The following is a 17343-nucleotide window of genomic DNA, read 5'->3' as shown; positions in this document are numbered from 1 at the left end:
TGAATTTCACAGACGGACCGGATGTTGATGAAACATGGCGGCGACCTTGTGGTTCAGCAAAACTCTGGCGTGAATCACAACCGAGCAGAAATCAAGATCTATACCGGATTATATTTTATAAATAGAATTAAATTCTAGAATCAGACATGTTCTCGGTACTACAACGCGCGTTTCTGGGGTTTGTCCGGACACCAAGCCAGCCAGGTAACATTCGATTCCAGACAAATCATCTTACAATCCCACGTGAAATAATACTGAACACATACATAGTGCTTTTGAACCATAATACAGTAAAGCACTTGGATTAGTTTGATGTGCTAATTCTACAGTTGCACTGGTAATATAACAATTATGGTAATATAAACAGATCATAACTTGTCAAATGTGATATTTGATGAAATTGTAAGCTGTTTAACAGTTGTATGTCTGACATCTTTCTCTTCTTGCAGATGTTCTTCATAATCATCTGAAGCTGCTGTCAGCAGGATTGAGGACTTATGAAGTCCCACCAGACTACAGCGGTATTCTGTTTAACACTTTCAGCTCCACCAACGCATGCTAGTCTGTTTCCGCAAAGAAAATGAAAAGTTTCAGATTTTTGTGCACTCAAGAGTAAAGAAAGGCTTTATTAGGGTGACAACGAACCCGAACCCCAGTTGTGATTTTGTAATATCAAAAAAAAAAAAGCCTCCATATATTTTTAGTAATAATAAAAATAACTGTTATTTAAAAATAAATAAATAAACATTTTATTTATAGCATTTTTATATATTTAATCTTATTTTTTTAATTATTGCTTCTGAATTTATTAGTATTTTTATTTGTATAACAGTGATAATAATTATAATAATTAAAACAATTATTCTGTACTAAATTAAATTATAAAACAAACAATTAATTTATTAATAAATATATATAATATAATATATAATAATACTAATATTTATAGCTGTATAATTATCGTATTTATTTAATGTAATGCGATTAAAATAAATATATGCAAAAAAATTAAGAGAGGTGTGTTTTGAAAATCTAGTAAGCCATATTTCGGTTTTAATAAAGGTAATAAATATTAGCATTTTTATATATTTTATTTTATTTATTTTAATTATTGCTTCTAAATGGATTTGTATGTTTATTTTTATAACAGTCATAATAATTATAATAATAAAAACAATCATTTTGCACTAAATTAAATGATAAAATATACACATAAGTAATTAATTATTAATAAATAATATACTAATAATTTCACAGTTGCAAAATAAAATAATAATACTAATATGCATAGCTGTCTAATAATCATTGCATTTATTTATTTAATGTAATGGGATTCTAATAAATATATGCAAAATAAAGAGCATTGTTTGTGCTTTGATAATTGCACTAAGCCATATTTCGGTAATAAATGTAATTTTGATTCAGGGGAATACGAGGAATTTTTTTTTGTGACAGAATCTTCCAGAGTGTCACAAAGAGACAAAGACAAGACAGAACACAATGATAAAAACAGGAGGAGTAAATGGGGAACAACAGAGTGTGTGTTTTTCTCTCATGCAGATGTGGTTCTGCCAGACAAGCCCAAACTGAAGTTCATGGAAAAGGTCCCGAACTTGAAACAAGCGAGGAAGGAGATGAAGAAGCTGCGTGACATCCAGGGACCGGCCAAAAGCACCAACACATTCAGCGACGGACAGTACGGGATCGTGGTCAGTGTTTCCAAGTGTTAGATCATGCCCCAGACACTTTATCTGATAACAGAGCAACTATTCAAGCAGTCTCACACCCCAAACCTGTTAACAGCTTCTGTGTTCCTGTGGCTCAGTGGTAAAGCATTGCATTAGCAGCCAAAAGGTCATGGGTTCGATTCCCAGGGAACACACAGACTAACAGGATGCATGTGTGTGCAGGCTCTGGGTGGGGGGTATCTGCACTGGGGTCACATGGAGATGATGCGGCTCACCATCAACCGGCGCATGGATCCCAGCCGCACCTTCGCCGTGTGGCGCATCGCTGCTCCGTACAAACCTGTGACGCGGAAGGGGCTCGGCCAGCGCATGGGCGGCGGGAAGGGTGCCATCGACCACTACGTGACTCCGGTCAAATGCGGCCGGCTGGTGGTGGAGGTCGGAGGTCGTGTGGAGCTGGGGGAGGTGGAGGCCGTGCTCAAGGAAGTGGCCAAGAAGCTTCCCTTTCCAGCAAAGGTTTGTCTGTAACTTCCTCTCTATGAATTTTCCCAATCTGCTTTCCTCTGAAAATGTTTATTTTGTGTACTGTATTTTCCAGACTATAAGTCACACTTTTTTTCATAGTTTGGCTGGTCCTGCGACTTACAGTCAGGTGCGACTTATTTATCAAAATTAATTTGACATGAAACCAAGAGAAAGCATTACCGTCTCCAGCCGCCAGAGGGCGCTCTATGCTGCTCAGTTCTCCTGTAGTCTACACTGAACACATAGAGCGCCCTCTGGCGACTGGAGACGGTAATGTTTTCTCTTGGTTCTAAATAAATGAGACTTATAGTCCAGTGTGACTTATGTTTTTTTTTCTCATCATGACGTATTTTTGGACTGATGTGACTTAAAAATATGGTACTTCATTTATGTCATTTATCAGTTCCAATGGGGTTGAAACTATGAATTTAAATTCATATTTATTCGGTCTCTCGTTTTTTTTGTTTTTTTTTGTTAAATATTCAGATAAATATTCAGATGTTGGATTTTCTTGAAAAACAGCTGTGTGTGTGTGTGCAATAGAGCGGCGTGTTTCTGGACACAGTGAGATAAATTGAGACTTATGGTTTTTTTTTTTTGTTAAGTTTCTAGTCCTCTCATAATTCTGAAGAATTAATATTAGACAACTATACAAAATCATATATTAGACAAATAAATATTAGACAAATAAACAAAATTTATGAATGAAATGATTCAGTGACTCACTCGTTTTTTATTTGAATCCGTGTTTCTGAATGAATCTCTAGAATCGATGATTCAGACAAATACATATTTAACAAAGTTTTCGCTGCTGAAACTAAAAGATGCACACACATGAACTGATAGATGTAGCTAAAATGTAAATTCTACAACAAATATCCGATTCCTGACCTTACGTATTTGATTCTAAATTTCGAATTGAATTTCGATTCCCAACCTTAATAAGTTTATTTAGAATAAAAAAAAATGATCTGTATCAAAAGGCATTTTTCTAGTAAAAATTTATTTTTAATTCATATTAATAGAGATTTTTTTATTTAAATGAGAATTTAATGTCCAGAAGCTCTAAATATATAGATAGATATTTTTCAATAATGTGAAAATGCAAAAACAAATCCTGATGTTCCTAATCAGCACGTGTCATTTTATGCAAATATATATTTTTTAATGTTTGTCCCTGTATGACCCTCAGATTTAGATTTTTTTGCTTCCTCAGATTCCAGATTTTTGTTCTTTGTTTTAAACACAAACCCACTTCATTTTGATCCATTCTTCAGCAGCAACGATACATTTTTACATCTTTAGTAAATGTGTTCTGATTTAAAGGGATAGTTCACCCGTAAATGAAATGACTCCCCTTCACGTCGTTCCAAAGCCGTGAGATCTTGGTTTAGATTCAAACATTCAATCTGGATTACTTTAAAGAGCCTTGATTCTTTTGTGTTCTGGATGTCTTTGAACGACACGAGGTTGAATAATTAATGACACCATCTTCATTTTTAGGTGTACTGTCCCTTTAAGAAGGTGTAGATGTTTGCAATGCAGTATAAAGCTCCAGAGTGTCTGAGGGTTTTTAGGGTGGAGGGGTTTATGTGTGATTGGTCACAGGTCAGTGGTTGTGTGTTTGTGGTGCAGGTGGTGAGCAGAGAGAGTCTGGCGGAGCTGTACGAGGAACAGGACAAGCGTGCCGCCAGCAACCAGAACCCCTGGACCTTCCAGAGAGTCGCCCGCTCCAACATGCTGGGCATCCGTAAAGTCCTGAGCCCGTTCGACATGCACAACCACGGACGCTACGCCGGGAAGTTCTTCAACCCCAGACGTGTGTAGCATGTGTCTGAGAAGCTCCAGCATCAGCACTAATGAAGATAAACAGTGTCTTGTGGCCAGGATGTGGTGCGCTGATATTCAACGCTGTGATTAATATCTGAGGATCCTGCTGTTCACTTATCAGCGTCTTCTGCAGCACTCTGCAGATTTAATAACGAAAGTGTGTCTCTCTGGAAAGGTTGTGATGATAAAGAAGGATCCCTGTTCACTTCATGCACTCTTATCAGATGTGTGAGAGGATGTGAGGTGTAAGACAAATAAACAGGATTTATTTGAAGTTTATGCTGAAGACACAGTGTATTTCTGTCGCCGAATAAAAGGGGACTTGCAATCTCACAATTTTCTTAGAACAGAGTCTGTTTGCAATTGCAAGGTTAAAAAATAAATCTCTCTCTCTCTATATATATATATATAATTGTTTTTTTTTTTTAGAATTTTGAAAAAATTAAAAGCTTACATCTCACTTTTTTGTTACTGTCATGGAATAAAATGATACTAAAAAAAGAAAGGTTTTTATTATTATTATTATTGTATTGATGAATTTATGGAAGACAAATAAACATGTTTTCTTTTTAGTTTGTTTGAGTTTTTGAAGCATAGCATATTTCTGCTACAGAATAAAAAAAAAGGTAATTGCTTTTTTCTTTTATTATTTTTTTTATATCTCACAACTATTTCGGAACTTGAATCTGTCTCGCAATTTTAAAGTTATAAATAGTTTAGAATTAGTTATTTATTTATTTATTTTTATTGTTACAAAATTACATCTTGCATCTTAAAAAATCGAAGAAATTTTATTTAATTTTTTGGTCGGAATTCTGAGTTTACATCTTTCTTTTTGTTTTGTTTACACCGTTGAATAAAATACAGAAGAAAAAAAACGTGAAAAGTCTAAATTACCTTTTTTTTCAGGAGCGAAAATAAGCTTCCAGTCTACTCTGTTTGGTTTTATATAAAATAATTATTTATTTAAAATGTTATATTTAATGAGTGAAAATGATCAGGAAGCAAAAAAAAAGAAAGTTAAAACAGGAAGCGTCAGCTGTCCGCGCATGCGCACTTCAGTTCGCGCACTTTGAACCGTGTGGCGGGAATCTGGTGAGTACAGAAGAAGACGCTGTGTGTTTAGACGGTTAATTAGCGAGTTTTGTTTGTTTTAATCTCTGTACATTTACCGTGTTACAGTTTAACCTGTTCTTCTCATCAGTTTGTTTGTACGTTAGTAAGAAAGCAGCTGTTGTTTCCATACTCTGCGAGCGACGCGATAAAACAAGTGGCTTTAGCATAGCATCATGATATCAAGAAATGATAGAAATTTTTGTTTAGCAAGGATGCTTTGAGTTGATCAAAAATGATAATAAAGACATTCATAATGTAACAAAAGATTGCTATTTCAGATAAATGCTGTTCTTCTGAACTTTCTGTTCATTAAAGAAACCTGAAAAAAACGACTCCACTGTTTTTAATAATAATACTTAGATATTATGAGCAGTAAATAATATTATTCTGATTTCTGAAGATCATGTGACACTGAAGACTGGAGGAATGATGCTGAAAATACAGCGGAGCATCACAGAAATACATTACACTTTAACACAGATTCACACAGAAAACAGCTGTTTTAAACAGTAAAAATATTTCAGAATTTTACTGTTTTTGCTGTACTTTAGATCAAATAAATGCAGGCTTGAAGAGCAGAACAGACATTAAAAATCGTTCTGTTCAAGAACATTGGTCTGGTCGTGTAATTGAAACGTTATCTTGAGGTTTCCGCACACGTTACTCTCTCTGACTGAGTTTTGTGTTGTTCTGTGCAGATCTTCAGGATGAAACCAGCTCGAGGCTCCAGAAGGGCCTCCACACGGGGCCCGAGACGAGACACACACACAACTGATCAAGTGAGACACAACTCAACTTATTATTATTAACATTCATCATATATCTATTTATTTAGCTTGATTTTAAGGTGTAGTTATTATATATTTAAGTACTGAGTAACATTAATTGCATGTACTTTCTAGGGTTTGGTTACCTGCGTGCAGTGCAGTTATGCTTGATTTCTTCTTAATATATCATCAATAGCAGGAAACATGATGTATGAGTATAAACATGCTCAGTGCTTTCTTCCAGACGTCCAAACCCAGATCTGAAGCTCCAGTGCCACTGAACAAACACCGCGGTGAGTTGAGAAATGATGGGAGATGTCTGTACATGAATGTGTTTGCAGACTCGTTGCGTAAGATGAGGTTATTCTGAAAGAGTTTCTTCTTTCTCAAAGTTTGCCAAATTAAACTATGAGCAACTGAAAAGCCTCTTTCCTCTGAAAATGTAAATTCTGATATTATTGTTGTTTCAAACTCGTGTGACTTTCTTTCTTCGGCAAAACTAAAAAAGGAAGAGTAGAATGTTTATTTTGCTTTTTATGATGAATAAAAAATAGTGCATTATAAACAATCCGTACATGTGAAAGTTAAATTAAATTAAGTTAAAGTCGCTGAATATAATTAAAAAACAAATCTAAAAGGCTTCAGGAAGTTTGAATATATTTAAAAAAATTGCATTATAATTTTAAGTGCAAAACTAATGTTGGAAATATTGTTCAGTGTGTAAAAATAAAAAAATCCAAATTTATTTTCTGTGTGTTTTAACATTAGTCTATTTAAATATTCTTGAATTATTATTGCTTATATAGGAATTAAACTGTATGTAAAAATTTTATTTAGCTAGTTTTTTAGCTAGCTAGTTATTATAGTTAACTAAAACTTTTTGTGACTTGAAATAAAATTAAAATCTTATTTCTAATATTGTTATATATCAAACAAAAACTAAAATATAAAAATCAATTCAATCTATAGATAAAAAAAAAAAATACTGAAAATAGCAAAAATATTCAGAAAAGTCTATTGTGTGTGTTTATTAAACATTTGATAGTTAATTTAAATGAAAATTAATTTTGAAGATTTGTTGTGAGTGTATGAAGGAGGTCTGAGATTTTTAGCTGAATTAATAATTTTAAATTCTTTGTGATGTCTTCGATATAATGTTTGTTGTTTTAAAGCCCCGGCGATGACAGGAAAGAGTAAGAATAAGGCAAACTGGAAGCCACTGACTAAATCCACGCTGCTGGCTCTGGAGAACATGCTCGGTCTGTCCACGCTGTGAGTAACGTGTTGTGTAAGAACTACACGCGTGTGCAGATTGCTTCATCATCATCTGAGTGTGCTGTTTTTGCATGCTCCTGACTCAGGTCTGTACTGGCTTTGAAGAGCAAAGACAAAGAAGAATCGCAGAAGCATCTCAACCTCCTCAAAGATCAGTAAGAGAAGCATCTCCTAGTGTGCGTCACACAGCGTTTCAGGCACCCAACTCTCTGTTTCCGCAGGTTCCTGGCCAAGTGTGCGCAGCTTTCTGTTCCCCCGAGGAAACCTGGAGACATCATGCACGTGTCCCATCAGTTCAGAGCAGAGAGGAAGAAGTCCGAGCACGGCAGGAAGACGCTCGAGGCTCTAGAGGTGATGACAGGAAGTCGTAAAACATCTTGATGTACGAGATGTCTTGGATTTGGGGGACGACCAGATTTGTGACTTTATGAGATGATTAAACTTCAAAAGAATGCGTTTTCATTAACTATGGTTGCAATAAATAATATTGCATTTTTATTTTATTTTTCAGAGTGATGCAGTTAATCTATATTTTGTTTATGAAAAGAAAACTATGCAGTGTTTTTAAACTTCTAACTACAGTTTCTGTTCCTGAAATCTGGTTCATTTTGTATTTATTAATGCTGTTGCTAATTGTCTTTAACACTTTAATATTAGACATTTATGCTAGTCTAGTTGTTTCTGCTGTGATGTTTTAGTTAAAAGCAGAGGCAAAAGGTCCTCTTTTAGGTCTAAGTGTTCTTTTCACAGTAAATGTTGGACAAGTTTTGTTTAATTGAGATGTATGCTTCATCTGAAAGCTGAATAAATCATCTCTCCAGTGATGTCTGGTTTGTTAGAAGGACAATATCTGAAAATCTGAGGGAGGAAAATCATCTTTAAAGTTGTTAGCAATGCATATTACCAATCCAAAATGAGCCGCTCATTAACCCTTCGTGTGTTTAGGAGAACATGCGCTCGGTTGTTGGCACGCTGGAGGAGATGGAGGTGCAGATGGATGGTTTGGAGGAGAAGTGCCGGATAATGAGACGCAAACTAGAAGAGGAAGAGGACGAGGCACAGGAGGTTGGTATTGAATGGTTTCACTTGAAGAGTGAAGAGAGACGGTTGGATCCTGGTGTTTGACTGTGATCTGCTCCAGTTTCTCCAGATGTCAGAACAGACGGTCCTGTGTCTTCCTGCTTTACCGTCTCGGCCGGCCGGCGAGCCGACTCTACAGGTACAGCTCTCTCTCACATCTGAACAAGTCAAAGTCGAATCATCAGGTCAGGTTTAGTTAAAGAGAACGCTTTTGTTCATGGGACTTGAGTTTGTTTGCATCATAAATAGCTTTTTTTTCTTTGTCAGTTAAGCAGTTTTCACATTACTGTAAACAATTTGTTTTGTTAGTATTCGTTAGAACTCAATTTCTACCACGGAATCCAAAAAAATAAAAATGTGCACCCTTTTATCTCACAAGTCTGACTTTCTTCTTGCCATTATAATTTTCTTCACCATGGAATAAAAAAATATAGTTTTTAATCTTACAATTAACAAAGTTTTTTTTCTTTGCAATTATGAGTTAATATCTTGGACTTTATATTATACACATGCAATTTTCTACATTTGTATTTTATCTCTTACTTTTTGGACTTTTTTTCCTCTGTGAGTTGAATTGCACTGAAATCTCACATTTCTGAGTTTGCATCTCACACGTTGGACTTTTTTCCTCAGATATGCAAAGAAAACGTTTTAATTGTGATATAAAGCGTGTTAACTTTACTCCCGTGTTGGAATGGGATTCCAGTTGTTGACTGCTTTTACTCCGATTTCACTTAAACTGAACTGCAGAAAAGCGAGACTAATGAAAAACATTAGACTACATTTCTTCTTCATCACAGATTTATTGCGTTGCATTGAGTCTGGGTGAAATGGGGCGTTTTTTGTTAACATTTCTCCTGAATAAGATAACCTTTGAGTTGTTTTGTTCATTTGGTTTCGATCTGAGTAATATCAAGCTTGATTTTATCGCTTTGGTATTCACTTTTGGTTTTTTACGATGACCACAAGTTTTGAATTATAGTGTCTCTACTGACAAGTGAGCCTTAATGGTTAATAAAGGTTAAATCTGTTTAACTTCATTCACGCGACGACGGCTTACAGTTTATTCTGCATTTGTTGCTTCAGAATCTGCATTATTTGTATGATAATCAAATGCAGATTTAATCTGAACATGTAGAAATGATGTGCTGTATAAACATGTGTATAACTGGCTTATTGGCACAGTGGTTAACCAGAAAAAATAAAATGGCACTTGATGCCCAAAAGGTTGCAGACTTCTGCCATAGTGTGTGTAAAGAACTAAAAACACATGTTGAGAAACCTGCGTTCACCTTATGAGGAACAATAACAGAGTTATACAGACACACAGATGATGCAATGCTTTCAGGAAAAGAGCTTTCAACACCGAACAAGGTACTTTCTGGATAGTTGTGCAAGTAATTCACAGTATGCTTTCGTTAATTGCAATAAATGTGTGACTGGGATCCAAAAATGATTTGGTGCAATTGCATCTTAAATCAGGTCACTTGGTTTTGAAGCGTTTGCTGAATTAGCAGGGTTTCCACAGGTCTTAAAAAAATCATTCTATTCCTACTAATAAGGGCCCTAAAAGGTTTTAAATCATAGCAGGAAGTCTTAAAATCATTAAATGTTATGCATTCACAAAATGCAAAAAAATATTAAATGCATGCATTCACAAAATGCATATCTGAAATATAATATATGATATAATATGAAATATTTAAACATCCTTTAATGTCAAGATGCAGTTACTTAAATAGCAGAATGAAGATTAGATTAATCTTGTTTTCTGAGCAAAATTAAGTGACTTAATGTTTAAAACCAGAATAAATATCGGTCTTTTGGGAAGGACAACCTGTTTACCCTTTGAATTAAGATTTTTCTGCTCTTGCTTTAAACATCAGCTCACTTAATTTTAATAAATTTGTGTCCCTGCAGCACATAAACAGTCTCAGGTATATTTGTAGCAATAGCCAGAAAAACATGTATGTGCATTGCTCGCCTTTCAATCTATTCATAAAAACTCCTTCATAAGTCCTTTATAAACCATGATTACTGACTCCTGTGTGTCTGGTCCTCCAGGAGCACCTCATGAGGACGGTCCCTGATCCTCCGGCGGTGGTCCGAGCGCTTCACACGGCTCCGGTCCTCGAGGATGTGAGGGTCTTTCTGGAGCTCGCACATAAACAGGTGGATTCAGTGCAAGCCCTGGACTGAGCGTCTCACACAGAGAAACTGACGTTTACACACAGACGACGGACGATAAACAAAGCGACTGCTTGTTTATTTGAAAACCACAAGTGTGCATTGAGAACTAGACACAGAAATAACATGCTTTTCATGCATTAATGCTGGGATATCAAGCTTGGGATTCTGATTCCACTGCTGTCTGGTAAATCAATCAACTTCTAAATCTCAATCTTATGTTTGGGTTGATGTCTGTAGTTTTGTTTTAAATGCTTTGCTAATACTCAAGCTGAAAGCTTTCTATGCGGGCACATCTCTAATTGCGTAATAGTAGATATGACCAGTCTTTAGTCACAGGAAGGAAAGCATTTCATCTGCTCTTAAGTTCCTAAAATGCAAGTGCCACAATGCAACGCAAGATTAAAACAATCAATCAAAGCTTTCTGTATATACATCTTTCTCAAAAAAAATAAAAAAGGTACAAAAGTTGTAGCTGGGGAAGCGGTAACTTAGTAGCTGCGATGTATAAAGTGTGATCTAAGAACCAAAGATGACAAGTGTGAACATGCAAAAGGTACAAAGGTTGCGGCACTGTGACAGCTTTTGTACCTTTTTGTCCTGAGAGTTCTATAAGAGGACATGACCAGGCTTTGGTCACAGGAAGGAAAGCCTTGCATTTGCTGGAAAGTTCCTTAAATTCAATGCACCACAATTAAATCCAAGATTTAAACAATGCAGTGCTGTACGTGTTTTCTGCTCGCAGTCAGCGTTCATCAACTCCATCAACACTAAACCTCAGAGTCCCTCCTTCGCAGCGACTTTTTCCGCAAAGACTCCTCGTTGAAGACGTGCTCGAGCGTGGAGACCAGCGATGCGCGAACCGTGCGTCCGAGACCGCGAGCCGCGAACACGTACAACACGGGGTTGAGCGCGCTTTTTATGTAAACCAGAAACAGCGCCACGTACGCCGCTCCGATCGTTCCTTCTTTGAACTTCTTCCAGTCGGGTCGATCGTGAGAAAGCGCTCTCAGGAAGCGGCAGATGAAGTACGGCACCCAGCAGGTGAGGAAGAGGAGCATGGTGAGGAAGAGTACGCGATAGAGACGTGTGAGTCGGTGGCTTGTGTACCCCGGCCCGGATGACGAGGTCGGGGAAGTCATCGTGCTCTCAGCTTTCTTCGCGCAGAATATAACGGCGATATTACACGACAAGAAGATCACCAAGGGTAGCAAGAATCCTGCGAGGGTCTCCAACACATTCAAGGCTTGTCCTATTTCCAAATCGCTTTCGAAGCAAGCCTCACGGTTTTCCCAGAGGATGACTTTGGCTGTTTTGATGTAGGGAGCGGCGAAAACCGCTGCTATCACCCATATCGCGGCGCAAGCCAGTGGCACGACCCAACGAGGACGTCTCCATCGAGCCCAGACGGGTCTGAGCAGACACAAGCAGCGCTCCACCGCCACGGCGCACAGCAAGAACGCGCTCGCGTACAACCCCAGGCATCGCAAATAAATCACCAGCTTACACGCAGACTCCCCCAGTGTCCATGTGAAGTTGTTGGCTAAGTAGGGAAGCATCAGCGGCGTCCGTAACAGCAGCACCAGATCCGCCAGCGCCAGGTTCACCACGTAGATCCGGAAGCTGTCTGCGCTCTGTGCTTCGCCCGTCACGCAGCGGTTTCGACACCAGACTCGAAGCCCGAGGGCCCACACCACCAGAGCGTTCATAGAGACGCCCACGATGAAGATGATCACGGTCAGCGCCATCTGCAGCACGCGCATGCCCTCGCCGGGGAACACGGTGGAGTTGCTGGAGTTGGACGGGTTCGGCGTTGGGATAGACATCGGTTCTCTGCGGAAAGAAACGGGAGAACATTCACATCAGGGTTCATTTAGACAGCAGTTTTAGTTTTAGTGTTAAGCCCTGTTTGAATGGAATAGCTGTGTATGATTATAACAATAACAGCCTCGGGTCTTTTTAGGGTATGATGCGACAAGCTTCACACATTTGAGGAGAAGCTTGAGTTTGGAGACTTTGCCATCAAGCCCAGATCGGTGGAGTGTCGCAGTGATATTTATCCTTCTCTAAGTTTCTCACATCTCTATATAAGATCACGGAGCTCAACCAGAGAGACCATCTCGATCACCTCTTTAACCGAGACCCTTCTCGTTCGAGTCCTGTGTTTCAAACTTCATGCATTAATGAATATGGAGGCCAAAGTCTCCTGTGAAGCTTCAACACAGCAGAAATCTTTCGAAGTCTTCCCCAGATCTGTCTCAACACAATCCTCTCTCAGCTCTGCATGCCATTCCTTTGACCTCACGGCTTAGTCCTTGCTCTGACTTCCTTTTCAGTTGTTAAATATTATATAGACACGTGTGTGTGCCTTTCCAAATCATGTCTAATCGATATGCAACATGTCAACACTAGACATCTTGAGTGAAACTTCAATGATTCTGAGTCAAAGCAAATGGCATGAAGACTTTTTTCAGTGCTTCCTTTTTTAATAAATTTGCAAAGTTGTTATAAATCCGGTTTTAGCTTTCTCATTATGGTGGTTTTCTCTCTTTGTTTGTTGATTCATTAACAATAAGGACACAGACAACGGTGACTAAATTGGGCTGCTGGCCCTTTAAGACCAATGTTCTTCAGTCAGTGAAATGACCGCAGGTTCACGTATGCTCGTAAACACACGGTGCATGTTAATGAAAAGCATTTCGTTATGCTTGAGAAACACATCTGTATGTTGTCTGGCCGTAAAATGAAGGAAGTTGGGTGCAGTTTCCTCTTTTCAGAAGCATTATGAAAAAGCTTTGTTTTCGATGAAATCAAGTACGGCATTATCACAATACGTTCTGCATTATTTGCACTATGTGAATAAAAACTGACTTTAGGTCACTAGATGTTATAAAGGACATGCATGCAACTCATCTCAACAAGACTTTGCATTAAACATGTTTCATTGCACGGCAAGTAGGCAACATTTTTATTCAATAAACGTCTTAAGATTTTACCAGAAAGGTTTTAGAATTGTCATATTTAATATAAAACATTATTTAAACCTCTGTATTTATAATATTATTTTATTTTTTGTCCACAAGGGAGCACAAACATTGTGTGGCTGCATCTTAAATGTTCATCTTAAAGGGACAGTACACCTAAAAATGAAAGTTCTGTCTCTTATGCCGTTCCAAAGCTGTATGAGTTTCTTTATTTTGTTTCCTCAACACAAACGAATATATTTTAAAACATATAACCATCAGTTGTTGGTCCCTTGTCCCATTTTGGTCAAAATAGTTGTTAACTTTCTTGTTAACAGAAGAAAGAAACTCATACAGGTTTGGAACGAACTTTCAATTTTGGGTGAACTGTCCCTTTAAGAACTTAACTTGGCTTTTAGTTTGACCAGCTAGCAGTCAGCCGAGGGTTAATCAGCTGGTCTTTTCAGTTTCACATTAGACCAGACTACATTATGTAACCGACTTATGAGAGTCATGACCAGCCTTAAAGAAAAACGAGTAAGACTAGTCCAAGCAGTCGGTGCAACCGCCCACAGATTAAAACAGTTTAGAAATGTAAAAATAACAAACATTTCAATGAGCACAATCAATCATCAAAAGTGCTCAAACCTCTTAACAAAAAAAGATATTTGGAAGAATTTTAGTGAGCAAGCAGCTGCATGTACTTACATAGTTTTGGGGGGGGGGGGGGGGTGCAATGGAAGTCAATGCATGCACTAGTGAAAAATATTAAAATGCATTTGAAATCCAAATGTGACTATTAAAAATACCCTGCAGTTGTATTTTATTTTCAATGCTTAGTGTTAATAAATACTTAATGCACTTTAATTGTGTCCAACCAAAGCAAAGTTTGATTGCGCTTTAAATATTGTGCATTTAAAGACTCAGAGATCATACAATCCCTATCAAAAGAGACATTAAAACACATTGCATACATAATATTAAGAAACGTGCATTTTGCATATACAACTTGGTTCATTTTTTCTGATGTACTGTCCCTTTAAATGTTAAAGTTGCGTGAGTGAGCTCCAAAGCATGAATGATTCTGCCAATCACCTAAGAGTGACCAGACGCACAAAATGACCAGAACACGGGAGGAAAACCCCTCGGAGGCACATCATATCTTTGATACAGAAAACCTCATCAGTGCTTTATCAGATACAGGTGAAGTCTAGAGGTCAAGCGACGTGATGCTGTGCATGTTCCAAGAAAACTGAGTCTTTATCCCCTGAAGGTGTAGCATTACCTCACCCACAGACATCCTCCCGTTCACAACCTGTTTCCACACATCCATAATGCATTCCTGGGATGCGAACACACCTACAGCGCTGCTCTTCTAGAACACGTTTGCGTTTAACTACCACCGGTGCATTTCAGCTCACTTAAACTCTCTGGTGCCACTGATTTTGTGTGATTTCTTTGGAGTCTAGGTGAGATTTGTGAGTGTGTCTTACCTTGTGACGAGGCTCTGGTGGACTGCATGCATTGACTCCGAGATCTGAGCGCTGTGGAGCTGATGGAGAGGAACACCTCACTGGGGGAGTGTTTCTGAGCTTTAAACGATCAGGAGGAGGGTTTGAGCTGCACACTCTCCCTTTCGGTTTGATTGCAACATTAATAGACAGCAGGAAACGTCGCTTGCTGATGGAGCTTCTTCATTCATGGTGATTTACTGAGTGTGTATGATCAGGCGGGTCAGAAGATGTCAATACTTCATGAGACTCATTTGAGTGCATTTTAATTATACTTTCTTTGATGGCTTACTATTTTTATATTTATTGATTTAGTTTGCTCATGTAATCTTCTGTGCAATTCCTCAAGTGTGTTTTTTTGTTGTTGTATCATTAAGACTATTAAAGTATTTATAAACTCTCTCTCTCTCTCTCTCTCTCTCTATATATATATATATATATATATATATATAAATCATTTTAGTCTGAGTTGTAGTAATTTTTTGAGTTATTTTATTTTATAGTTATTTTTATTTAATTATTTTTCTTTCTTTTACTGTTCATCTCAAAGAATACAATTGTCTTTTTCTGATTTTAGTTAGCTGTATCTTTCATTTTATTTTTAATGAAAGTTTTAGTAATTTTTGTTGTGTAATTTTGGTTTTGGTTAATTTATTAAATTTTCATTTATTTATATTTATTTAGTTTTTTTGTCTTTACCAAAAAAAAAAAAATTTACTTAAAAAAAAAATATATATATTTTTTTACATTTATGTAATTTTTTACTTTCTTTTAGAATAATTAAATTGTCTTTTTCTGATCTTAGCCACATTTTTCATTTTATTTTTAAACTAAAGTTTTATTTATTTTTGTTTTCTTTTTGTCATTTATTGTTTTTAGTTTTGGTTTTAGTTAATTTATTGAATTTTAATTTATTTGTATTCGTTTTGTATTTATTTTATTTTGTTGTCTTGACAATTAATATTATTATTATTATTTTTTTATTTATTTTTTTTTACATTTTATTTCCATTAATGTTCATTTTGAACTGAACTGTCTTTTCATGATTTTAGTTGGCTATAATTACCCTGGTTCCACAGGGACAAGCGCTGTGCTAGAAGTCACTAAACTACACTGGTTTGATCTGTATCTCTTGCACATTAACAGTGATTCTTACCTTGTAAAGCCGAGCTCTCATTCATTTATTGAGGTGTGAAGTGCTCCTGAACTGAGCTGAAACTAGCTGAGGCTTGTTCTGTGTTGAAGTGTGTTGCATCACTTCTCCTTGAGACGTCGTGAGCTCAGTAACTTCCTCATCAGGTCAGATCAGACTGGTTTCAGATGTGTGAGCGATAGCATCAGACTCCGGGGGCTTGTTCAGGTCTCTCACTTGATGTGAGGAACAGTCTGCTTTATCTGTACTGAACTAGATTATAGGAAGCTCAGTTTGAGAGTTTCACATCATATTAAACATTCAGTTGACCTGTTGGTTTCAAACACTGAGCTGTTGCTTGTCGACAAACACAAGTTCATGCAAAAAATGAGCATGTATAGAAATAATGAAGTGATGTGTGTGATGGAGGTGACTAACAGGTGTGTGATGTTCAGTGTTTCTGTTCTTCAGCAGTAGATGGCGCTGCAGCTCTGACACAGAAGCATCAGTCTGGAAGTACAATACATTTTTAAATGGTGTAGTCTTGTAGAGAGAGAGACTGATATATAGAGATTTAAAATATGTATTATTAAAATAATTATGTTATAATTATATTCTTTGTAAATGTATTTTTATTTAAAGGACATAATCTTGTTAATATACTAATTTATATTTATTTTACTTATATTTATAATAGTTTATATTAGTGTATATATAATTTATATAATATATATGTATAATATATAATATATACAATGTATATTTACATTTATTTATTAATTTAGATGAAGCTTTTATAAATATAATATAATAATATAATATAATTTAATATTATTGTACATTTGTTTTATTTAAAAGAGAGCATTCTGTTAATATAATAATTTTATTTATAATATTTTTTACATGTAATATATAATAATATTTGTGTATTTTAAATTGTGTATATATATATATATATATATATATATATATATATATATTATTGTACATTTGTTTTATTTAAAAGAGAGCATTCTGTTAATATAATAATTTTATTTATAATATTTTTTACATGTAATATATAATAATATTCGTGTATTTTAAATTGTGTATATATATATATATATATATATATATATATATAATTGTACATTTGTTTTATTTAAAAGGACAGAATTCAGATAATACAGTATTGTATTTATTATCTTTTTTATTAATGCATGTAGAATAATAATAATACATTTAAAATGTAACTTTCAGAAATATTTTTATTTAAAGAACAGAATCCTG

General features: G+C 36.1%; 3 protein-coding genes across 3 annotated transcripts; 2 read left to right on the top strand and 1 right to left on the bottom strand.

Moving 5' to 3' along the window:
- mrpl16 (mitochondrial ribosomal protein L16) lies at window positions 1-4440 on the top strand. Its single transcript, XM_026204847.1, has 5 exons — window positions 1-204; window positions 450-521; window positions 1561-1709; window positions 1911-2204; window positions 3849-4440. The coding sequence occupies exons 1-5, from the start codon at window positions 147-149 to the stop codon at window positions 4038-4040; spliced, it is 765 nt and encodes a 254-aa protein (XP_026060632.1). The 5' UTR covers window positions 1-146; the 3' UTR covers window positions 4041-4440.
- Window positions 4441-5068: 628 nt separating this feature from the next.
- cenpq (centromere protein Q) lies at window positions 5069-10920 on the top strand. Its single transcript, XM_026204848.1, has 9 exons — window positions 5069-5138; window positions 5858-5938; window positions 6171-6219; window positions 7099-7198; window positions 7288-7356; window positions 7423-7552; window positions 8147-8266; window positions 8343-8420; window positions 10346-10920. The coding sequence occupies exons 2-9, from the start codon at window positions 5867-5869 to the stop codon at window positions 10478-10480; spliced, it is 753 nt and encodes a 250-aa protein (XP_026060633.1). The 5' UTR covers window positions 5069-5138; window positions 5858-5866; the 3' UTR covers window positions 10481-10920.
- LOC113044674 (C5a anaphylatoxin chemotactic receptor 1-like) lies at window positions 10570-15310 on the bottom strand. Its single transcript, XM_026204846.1, has 2 exons — window positions 14925-15310; window positions 10570-12301 (listed from the first exon to the last, which is right to left on the bottom strand). The coding sequence occupies exons 1-2, from the start codon at window positions 14954-14956 to the stop codon at window positions 11239-11241; spliced, it is 1095 nt and encodes a 364-aa protein (XP_026060631.1). The 5' UTR covers window positions 14957-15310; the 3' UTR covers window positions 10570-11238.
- Window positions 15311-17343: the final 2033 nt, after the last annotated feature.

The sequence above is a fragment of the Carassius auratus genome, chromosome 26 (assembly GCF_003368295.1).
Source record: "Carassius auratus strain Wakin chromosome 26, ASM336829v1, whole genome shotgun sequence".
Lineage (NCBI taxonomy): Eukaryota > Metazoa > Chordata > Actinopteri > Cypriniformes > Cyprinidae > Carassius > Carassius auratus.
Note: the sequence above shows the minus strand (reverse complement) of the source record. Positions and strands in the feature narration are given on the sequence as shown.

Coding starts and splice junctions, on each gene's coding strand:
- cenpq (XM_026204848.1), top strand. CDS start 5,867: ATGAAACCAGCTCGAGGCTCCAGAAGGGCCTCCACACGGGGCCCGAGA. Junction 8,267..8,342: donor AAGAGGACGAGGCACAGGAG/GTTGGTATTGAA, acceptor GATCTGCTCCAG/TTTCTCCAGATGTCAGAACA. Junction 8,421..10,345: donor CCGGCGAGCCGACTCTACAG/GTACAGCTCTCT, acceptor CTGGTCCTCCAG/GAGCACCTCATGAGGACGGT.
- LOC113044674 (XM_026204846.1), bottom strand. CDS start 14,956: ATGCATGCAGTCCACCAGAGCCTCGTCACAAG. Junction 12,302..14,924: donor CACCAGAGCCTCGTCACAAG/GTAAGACACACT, acceptor TTCTTTCCGCAG/AGAACCGATGTCTATCCCAA.
- mrpl16 (XM_026204847.1), top strand. CDS start 147: ATGTTCTCGGTACTACAACGCGCGTTTCTGGGGTTTGTCCGGACACCA. Junction 1,710..1,910: donor ACGGACAGTACGGGATCGTG/GTCAGTGTTTCC, acceptor ATGTGTGTGCAG/GCTCTGGGTGGGGGGTATCT. Junction 2,205..3,848: donor AGCTTCCCTTTCCAGCAAAG/GTTTGTCTGTAA, acceptor TTTGTGGTGCAG/GTGGTGAGCAGAGAGAGTCT.